The sequence below is a fragment of the Colias croceus genome, chromosome 16 (genome assembly GCF_905220415.1).
Source record: "Colias croceus chromosome 16, ilColCroc2.1".
NCBI classification, from domain to species: Eukaryota; Metazoa; Arthropoda; class Insecta; order Lepidoptera; family Pieridae; genus Colias; species Colias croceus.
This window is the reverse complement of record NC_059552.1, coordinates 103,702-114,289: the sequence shown is the minus strand read 5'-3', so window position 1 is coordinate 114,289 and position 10,588 is coordinate 103,702. Positions and strand designations below refer to the sequence as shown.

Sequence of the window (10,588 nt, the reverse complement as noted above, 5' to 3'; positions counted from 1 at the left end):
TCGGTGGCAGTATCTAACATTATTTTCAGGCGTCAAGAAATATAATGACGAAAGTAAATATTACTTATAAACGATAACTGTTTTAAAAATGTGTCTGATTATTTACTTTTGAGAACCGTAGATCGAACCTGTAAAGGATTAAAAAAGTCTTTGATAAATAATAAGTTTCTATAATGTTAATAAAACTGAAACAGAAGCAAATACGTTTTAAACAAACGTAGCTTTATCAAAAGTAGCGGGCGTTTCAAGTTATTGTCTAGTTCCAACGCAACGTCTTTATCACGTTGTTTACTTTACTGAAAGATATTTTTACACGTAAAAATGAAAAGTTCGTCCCTAATATATGTACGTTGAACATTACTAAGACGTGGAAGCGCGCCAGGTAAGTAACGTGACGTATCGTGTGTCCCGCCGTGCGACACGGGAATCTTTTTAGCGCAAATCCCCGCCTTGGAAGTTCCGAAACTACTACCGTGATACAACGCCATTAATATTATAAATGTTCCTACTTTATGCCTTTTGTCATTGCAGACATATCTGTACTTGTGCGATTGTTTTGGAATTTTTGGAAATTTCTAAATTTTTACTAAAAGAGTAAAAATTTAGAATTTAGACATAAAAGATGTCGAAATGTTACCATGACTGTGTTATAAAAAAGATACTTATTCGTAGACGTCAGAAGAATTTAAAAATAACATAGTATAACTTATTCAAAACTCAACAAACTTATTTGATTAATAAAAAAATATTAACCTAAAAATCTAAATTAAAATTATCGACGCTTTTCATCTGATTCAAACATAATGTCTATAAATGAATCGATAACGGGAGCTAATCGTGGAGTTTAGTTATAAAATGGAGATAAAAAGCACTTATCGACAGCCTGGGATCTAATTACGCGAAATCGGAGAAATTTCGAGCTACGGGCTCGCTAAATCAAAATAATGCATTATTTATTTAAATATCTCCCTAAATATTTCTTCTTGACACAAAATGAAGGTACTGAACGCATTGGCTGATGTTTTTAGGCAAATAAATCCACTATTCTACGTTGTATTCTGCTACCAACATTACAAAAAAAAGTATACGTGAACAGAAAAGTCAGAAGTGAACATTTTATAGTTTATGCAATCCTATATTATTATAATCGTATATATACCAGAGTTATTTTCCATCAATCAGCAGATGAAACTGGATAATCAAGCATACGGTTAATAACAATATTATGCCTAGGTACCATGTACCTAAGTATATCATTAGGAGAAGTACTGAATTTGGGATATAGTTCGAGTAATTCACATTTAATTCTAACATTTAAACCGAACTTCTAAACACAATATGATACTTACATAATGCTTCCAATGCTTTACTAGTTATTCAGTTATTCAGGGCGGAGATTCTGGGTTATGAATGGTGTTAATAACCCCACTTTGTTGTACATTACATGCACATAGAGTCTATCTCAGTTATAAATCATATCTCTTTTGTTATATATTTTCGGATTACATCGTCCAGTACAATATTATACATTTTCAAGCTTCTTACAGTAATGTGAGTAATACGATAACGTTGATGATACAAGGCAATGCGAAGAAAAGATCGCAAAGGTCAAAGGAACAACATGATCGCAAACAAAGCCGGGTGTATGGAGTCACGTAATGGGGATAAGCGGTCAATATCTAATGGAAAATGAAACCGTCGAGAAGTGGGTACCTCTGCCCACACCTTACACACACTAGCGTTATATTGGCGAAATATAAGGCTTTACTTCTCGTTTAAAAGTTATCGACAGGTGCGTCTGCTATTGTTTGAGTATGTTCTACTAATTGCTTTGCAAAGGCTATTAATGAAATTGTCCAGTATTCCATAATATGTCGTGGTGGTTTGTTCAGAAAATGTTACGTTCAACTCAGTATTTTCTCTGAATCAATATCAAATCAATACCAAACCAATTCATATAGAAAAAAGAAAAAATATTTCGAAAATAATTATTAGCGAAGAAGAAAATAAACTAAAGAAACACGCGATTCTATCACAAAGTTTAAAACTTTAATTTGAAAGTCATACTTACAAGAAAACACGACGTGTTTAAACAGCTTATAAAAGTCTAAATCAATTTGTTATCTACCTTACTTAATTCCTCTAACACAGGTTGCCTCAGTTTGAATCAACTCACGAGTTTCTAGAATATTTCAAACAATACAACAAGTTTAAAGTCTTTATATTATACGCGTATGTTAGAGGAATTCTCTCCATAAGTTCCTCGAACTTGTGTTTCCTCGACCGATCTCTCCTATGCTACAACGTTATTCCTAATTGAACGTCCATTACATTAAATTGTAATTCATTTGAATGAAGACAACAGAGTTTCTGATGCAAATTCGATATCGCAGTTAATGTTAACAGCTAATATTGATGCAACTAATTGAGTGAAATAGAGGCACTGTCTGCTGTAACATTATCCCTTAGGGCTATCAATGGATGTGCACTGTCATCTAAGTAGCGGTAATAATTATTTAGATTAATATGGAATGATGATACAATTACGTCAGATTATCTACTGAGTACTGAAGCATTCATTTTCCTCAATGTACTAATAATAAATGATGAATAATATAAAAACATAGATTAAATTTATACTTCATGGCTGTGTGATTATTGATTGTCGTATTAAAACACTAGCTAGAGATCGGGGCTTGGCTCTCTTGCGAAAGAAAAGCACTACATAATATTATTATATTCTTGAGCGATAGTTTAACTTACAATTTAGGTTTCCATGCATCGATTTGAATATTATATGTACTTTCATGTCTATTCGAATCAGCAGAATAATATTATTGTGATTTATTTTTTGCTAAACTGTTATTTAGATTTCTATGACAATATCGAACGTATTTTTTGCGAATTTATATAATAATGTATTCGTCAGTTACGGAATACATTATAATTATTTATGTGCCAAAAATAATTCACATATTTATATTATTATTCAATGTTTCATATCATTTGAATTGAAAAGCTTCATACACTTTTAATATTATATTACAGGTATACTCAAAATTATTGAAATATTCTCAGAGAAATAAGATTACAAAACGTACCTCACACATATAAACAATAATAAATTAAAAAGATAAAGTTAAAGGTATCACTTTATTTACTTTAATATCTAAATTTGAAAGTAGTGATTGATATTTTTAATTTTGCAACTCGCTAAGTAAAAGTAATCTCTAACTCCCTAGTATATTGTGATTTGTGACCTCTGCGAAGGCGCTCAGTCCATTTTACAGGTTCGCTTTCACGTGAGATGCGCTCTTGCAAGCTGATCCCAAATCCGCTCACAATCAGAAACGGACATCGGTGACCTTTGCTTGTTTTATTTTACAATTTAAAAGTTGCTTGATATTTTGTATTTTGTGTATACCTACATTGAATATTGATTATATTCAATTCTTCGAGTTTAATCGTGAATTTGTAGCTGTTGTCATTAGTTTTGTTTTGTCTTTATTCGTTTGATTAATACTTTTTCCCTTTCTTTACCTAGTAAATAAAGTATTTTTCAATGTTACTTTCAGCAAAAAATCTCCGAAACCAGTTAAATTACCTAGACTTCAACTCCTTTGTTTTATCCATATGTTAAGATGCTTAAAATAATTCATCCGAATACCGCGCGGAAGATATCGTAGAATTTAAGAGTAATTATTTCCAAAGAGTTTGTACAATGATATAAAAATAAACATATTATCACATATCACAAATTAATGTGATCGTCACGTTTACCTTTTTAATTAATTCTTTACAAAACAATTATTATAATTTCAATAGTAGTCGTACGTGATAAATCTTTTTAACAACCACTCTAATCTTTATTTTACTAAAACAACATTCTCATATTTTTATTTTTTATTGATGCATGACTTGTCAAAAATTATCTTAATCTCATCTAAAAATAGTTTAAGATATCATCAATCACAAAATGAGCATTTATGACACAGACACAAATACACAGAAGTATGGGTTGTGGTTACTTTGGCAGGAAACAGGTAGTAAAGTAATTATTATAAAAGCTAAATTTTATATAAAAATAATTATTATAAAAGCTAAATTTTATATACGTTACTTCGGGACGTATTAAAAGATGTTATCTCAAGAGCCGGACAGTTTTCATGGATTTTACATGTTGCCAGACACATTGAAAAAATAATTAACATAATATCATCAAATTCACATTACTACCTAAAAGTGTAACAAATTTGAAATAACCTACTAGACATCTCATTTTTAACTGTATATTCTAAAACATATTAGGTATGTGAAAATCAGAAAATACGTGAAAGAAGTACTGTTTTATGTACCTTGATAACCTGATTATCTGGTATCTGCCGTTACAAACTTGAAATGTTTATATCTCGTATTATTTTAAAATATAAAATCACATAATCTGAGCTTTATTATAATTTCAATAAGAGCTCTACATACATTATCTCATAGTTTAGTATGTGGAAGCTGTTGTAAAGCTCTGATACCGGTAACCTTTGTATAGCGAACAGCCGGCAAGTACGCGATTTGGTTTACAGGAATCGCGCTAAATCTGAATAAAAAAATAATATTATTTTTCGTCATTGAAACATGATATTATATTGATAACAAAGAATGTATTATTCTTATACTTTGTATTAATCTCTATTTTGTATACTAGTCGTTATTTTTATAATTGGTGTGGGTTACAAATAAAAATTAAATAATGATCATATGTATTAAATCAAAATATATATAAGAATAAATAGGTATGAAATAGAGATACATGACTTGGATCACTTCGTAGAATGTCCCCTATCAGAAAATGAACGCATGATATTATTCTTTGTTAAGGTTATTTTCGCTTAAATGCTCTCTTTTTCTTTAGAGATTACTGATTTAACTAAATCTATAAAACGATAACAAATATAATCCCTGTGCAAAGTCACAGATAACCGATATCTTGAACATCTGTTTTTTTATTAAAGTTTCCTTATTGATTCCGAGCCAAGATGCTATTATTTCGGTAACAGAGATCCATTAAACAGATTAACATAGAAATACAGGAACAGGGAATAAAATAATATGGATTTAAATGAAATATATTGTATTGTACGTAATTGCTGCTAAATTCGAAATTAAAATCAAACAACAAGGAGTTCGCTTTATTCATTGTTTTAATTGTATTCTACAGGAAATGCGTTCGTATATTATGATCTAAGCGTTCGTATACCTACTCCTTATTACTATTTCCACAAATATAATGATGAATACTCGATCAATTCCCAATAAAAGCCGTTGAACTCATTTTATGTCTGAGTTGTTCCGATGCAGGCGTTATAAATATAGCATGAAAAGAATGGAGAGGCAGTTAGAATTGGACGAGCAAGTTGGTTCAATCCGCGACTCAGTTTATAACATTCGGCGGCGATCTCGCCCGCAATAAAGTTTCGATATCAAAAATCGAGTGTCGAATGTCGATCGCGGCTTTCGACAAATTGCCCTCATAAAGCCACGCTCGAGTTTATGACGCCTTGCAGTCTCCCGCCGCGCCGCGCCGTGTCGCGCCGTCCCGCGGGAGCGCAGCCGGCGCGGGCGGCGGGCGGCCCCGCCACTGGCCCCGCGCTGCACGTACAGTACCTACGGCTACGAGCCTCCACACTTCACACTTTATTTTATTCAACTGCGGCTGAAACGATACAAATAAACTTGGCAAAATTGCAGATTTGTAAAACTACGAAACGGGAATCTCTCTGAATGATTTAGGTGCGAATAATTTAACTTTGCGGGGCCTTTGTTATTTATTTAGCGAACTAAATAATTTATATCAGTGCGCCTCGTGTAGATTTGTGCGAAAGTGTACGGTAAACTTTTCATAAATTAATAATGTTGTCAAAGACAACATAATTAGTTCGAGCGCGTCCCTTGTCGTGGAATACATTATTTTGTGCCTGTTTGTAAAACCACCTCTTGTGTGCGCTACTTTGTCTATTTATACGGTGATTAATGAGAATTAAACTTTAATTAAAACTCTAAAGGCGTCAAGTCTAAAGGAACACGTTACACGTGATCATTTATTATTAGTATTCCTGAATTCTATTTAACCCTAGAACACTAACCTTATTTTTCAACGTTTAATACTAACCTTCGTCGTTTCGATTACGCTGTTTATTGGAGGGGATTTAGGGGTTTAATTAAAAAAATATATTTGTAGTTATGTCTTTATTTTAAGGACAAGGTATTAATCTACATATAAAAATATAAAAATATTTATTTTAACATAGTTTTAATTCAAACAGTCATCAAAATGAGATCACAGTTTACACGCTTTATGAACATTCTTAATTTTTTTGAAAAATTCCGTACAAATAATATATACCTCTAAATTGCTCGAAATAAAGTATTACTTACAAAAATAATATCTGGAAAATTAATTAAAAATATAATTTTGATAATAGCTTAGGATCTAAAACATTTGTGACACACATCAAGTTTGTGTTCCCCACACAACGATTTTTGCACCTAGTGCACCTATTTTTAGGTCTACCTTTGCTTTACGGAGGGACATAATATAGCATATATGTTTATTTTAGTTTGCTATGGAGGCACATTAGCAGCATTACTTTGCTCAGTCTCATTTTTAACTTTCACATTATTTATTTCTGGCATGTTTAAAATTTATGTAATTGAGTCCCAAAGAGTATCAGTAATGTCACCAGTAATTATACCTGAAAAACATTGAAGAGGATCTAAAATATCTCGAAAAAAGCATCACACACAGGTCCACGTGCTATGTATCTATGTTCTTTGAAGGTCTTCTGCTTTGTGGCCTTGACTGTTGTGATGACCATAATATGTGTTTGTCTTTCCCAAGAAGAATGGTATGCGATGGTCTTGTAATCGCTAGGGTCAGCTGAAGTGCTAGGTATCTCATCTTCAATAGAACGTGGGGAGATGTATTACTACTTGCCTCATAATCTTGATCTGGAAATTGCTCTTTATTTACAGTAGAAACTTCATCATCACCCTCCGTTTCATGCCTCTTCAGCCTCAATGTGGTCTTCAGGCTCTCTCGCAGATGAATTTTCCTCATCGCTTTCAACTTCTAAAACTAACATATGAATCGTATCTAAAAATAAAATAATAGGCACCATTATAAAACATAAAATAACGTAATTTTAACTTAACTAAATAGTACGAAAAGTTACGTTAATACTAACCTTCGTCGATGTGACGAGCCATGGTTGCTGGAACACCGCGTGTGGACCTTCCACGCACAAAGCACTACCGTCCATCGCAAGCGCAACGGGTTGGCTGAGATTAGCTGAAGTCAGAAAACCATACGGTCGCACGCGTAAAAATTATAGCGATTTTTTTGGTGACGCGTCGTCGAATCGACGAAGGGTAGTAATCTAGGGTTAAGACTTAACACCAAGTCAATGGTTGATTGCAAGTAGCTTGTGGATGTATGGATACAGCTCTATGCTAACAAAACAAAATAAAAGAATTGATGATTTTGTGATTAATAATTTAATACATCAAAAGTTACCTACATCACTTTTTTGATGATCAACATTCAACTAGGTACATAATATATAAACTATGAACCATGTAGTGTAATAACATAACTGTCTACCTTACAAATTAGACGGAACTTCGCTATTGATCTATAAAAATTGTAGTAGGTACTACAGACACGGGACACCATTGCCCAAAATTATAGATATTAATATAAAGACCAAAATGTAAAATATAATGCTAAGAATGCATCCATTCAGCCACCTCTTTTCATAATATATATTCCTAACTATAGACGTGTTCGGGAAGTGAAGGCAAGAGGCAGTCCCCCCCGGAAGGCCTGCACGACGTTGGCAGTGGGGCTGAGCGGCGGGCGGCGCGGGGTGTGCGGGGCGGGGCGCACCGAGCAGTGACGCAGCACGGCCACCAGCCCGGCCAGCGACTGGACTGTGCCCAACCGCTCTCCTGTTTATATATAATATAGTGGGACATTACTCTATTGTTGTGATTATCTATAATATAATTGGATAACCCGACGTTTCGAATACTTTGCAGCAAGTATGGTCTCGGGGAGATTAAAAGCATACCTTAATGAATAAAACATTAACAAATACTGACTTCTTGCAATATAATTTGCATTCTTTTTTAAATTATAAACCTTTATTGAATTAAAACGCGATTTTACGTTAGATTATTAATTATAGTATAAGGTATATTTCTACACCGAGTTTAGTGACGTTTATCTGTCAAGACTACACTCTACATTAATAATTTATAATCAAAGTATTTTTAAACTTACCGATACACGTACGAGGTCCAGATCCAAATGGATTAAAAACATATTTATCCACAACCCCGAAATCACTCGATAAAAACCGTTCAGGAACAAATTCATCTGGATTTTCAAAATGCTGAGGATCATTATGAAACGCCTGCAAGGGAATCACAACAAGGACACCTTTGTCAATTGTTAAATTAATGTCAGGGAATGCATACTTCTTAGCGCATTCCCTCGTCACGTAACCGATAGGTGTCAACATTCTCATCCCCTCTTTAAAGACACTTTCTAAGTAAGTCATTTTCTGTATTGCTTCATAAGTTATTTCATTACCATGCTGTGCGAGCACAGTATCTATTTCCGAGTGCGCTTTAGCCTGTACGCGTGGATGATGAGCGAGTTGGTGTAACGAAAAACTTGTTGCTACCGACGAAGTCTCGAAGCCGGCTGCAAAGAATATAAAAACTTGAGCAGCCAACAGCGCGTCGTCCATCTCTAGAGATATCTTAAGTGGTGTTCCGTCTTCATTTTTATGTTCCATTGACTCGCCAGTGATGACACTTCTTTTGCACTCCATAAGAATATCTATAAAATCATTTCTTCCGCTCGGTCGACCGCCACGATCCTCTTGTATGTCCCTTACGAGTTTTATGAGCTCTCGCTCGACTTCATGAATATACTTTAGGTGTTTGAAATACGATGGAAGTGTATCTTTGAGAAAAAATAACATAGCTTCCCTTAGACCATATTTGAATATTCTTTTGCCGAGATTTCGAAAAGCGGAGTCGTCATCGTTGAGTGAATCAGCATCGATACCGAAACCACAGCTGCCAATGAAGTCGGTCGCGTATCGAGCCATAAGCTCATGCGCATCAATGACACCACCATTGGCGGCCACTTCGGACACTCGGTCTTTCAAACGTTCAGCTTTTTCAGCTATCAAAGGAAACATAGCTCGTAGTTTAGCCCCCGTGAAGGCGTGACTCATGCGCTGCCGCAGCAAGCGCCACAGGTCGCCGTCGGCGAAGAACAAGTTCCGGAACATCGGCTCCAATAGCGGCTTGTGAGGGTTCAGACCTCGTAGGTAAAACGAACTAAAGTCAGTGATCAGAATTCTCTTCAGGATGCTGGGATCTCTGACGAGGAGGACCGGCTGCGAAGAGCGAAATAGTCCGACCACTTTTTCATTTGGGTAATTTCCATATATTGCTTCACAGAACTGTGACACACTTTTTCTCATTAAATAAATATCTAGACAGCTGCCGAAGAATGGATACGGTTGAACGAATGGCACTTTTCTTATTTGCCAATAGTTGAAATTTCTAATGCTATAAAAATACGCGAGATACAATAATACCAATACAAACAAAATAACAAGCATTTTATATGTAAATTTTTATGAACGTCGCGTCGATTTACAACCACGAAAACTTCATAAATGAAAGTAATTTTAAATTATTTAATTTTACGCATACCTTTTAAAAGTCAGGTTTTTATGTATATTTTAAATCAAACACGTTTTAATTATTGTTTTTTAAATAAAATAAAACAATAAGAAGTAAATATTCTGTAAGGCCGTATTTCATGAAGATTAAAAATAGCCAATGCAAATCTCTTTAGTAGGTTTTGTATAAAAGCAAACCTTCCTTTCTCACCCTTCTGTACTTTTACGAGAACTTGTATATATGTTACCGGAAATGTATGAAATCAAGAAATTGTATACAAATCCTAGGAAATGTGTACAATTCCGATACCATTTAGGAAATGTATAAAATATTGTTTAATAAACTATTTAATGCATAGATATCCTAGGAAATGTATAATCTTCCTAGGAATTGTATAAAATAAATGATTTCTGTAATAAAACACTGTATTGGGTAACAGTCTTACCGTAAAATAATAATAATATGTTCATATTATCTTACTAATTAACATTTCTTAAATCAACTTATATTCAATCAAATCAAATTTTAATTTGGTAAGTAATCAGTCCCCTCGTCTCGCTGTCCCCGTGTATACGTCCCAGTCGGATTGTATAATCAGATTACAAACGGCCGGCATTTTGTAATATGCCGAAATTCGTCTTTTTCCAAATTCTACAAAAAGAGGTCGTGAGCCGACGCTCCTATTTCTATCTAGTTTCAAAAAACACGAACCTAACCTAACCCACCCCCTTATCCAAACCAAAAATTCTGATTACGAATTTTCGGCCCACCCCCCATCGACCCGCGTACCTTCCAATATCTTAGATGTTTTACATTTCCGATTGCTATT

General features: G+C 34.1%; 1 protein-coding gene across 1 annotated transcript; it reads right to left on the bottom strand.

The window, feature by feature from the left end:
- Positions 1 to 7,825: 7,825 nt before the first annotated feature.
- Positions 7,826 to 9,695, bottom strand: LOC123698676 (cytochrome P450 6B2-like). Its single transcript, XM_045645420.1, has 2 exons — positions 8,336 to 9,695; positions 7,826 to 8,001 (listed from the first exon to the last, which is right to left on the bottom strand). The coding sequence occupies exons 1-2, from the start codon at positions 9,693 to 9,695 to the stop codon at positions 7,826 to 7,828; spliced, it is 1,536 nt and encodes a 511-aa protein (XP_045501376.1).
- Positions 9,696 to 10,588: the final 893 nt, after the last annotated feature.

Coding starts and splice junctions, on each gene's coding strand:
- LOC123698676 (XM_045645420.1), bottom strand. CDS start 9,695: ATGCTTGTTATTTTGTTTGTATTGGTATTATTGTATCTCGCGTATTTT. Junction 8,002..8,335: donor TGGACCTCGTACGTGTATCG/GTAAGTTTAAAA, acceptor ATATATAAACAG/GAGAGCGGTTGGGCACAGTC.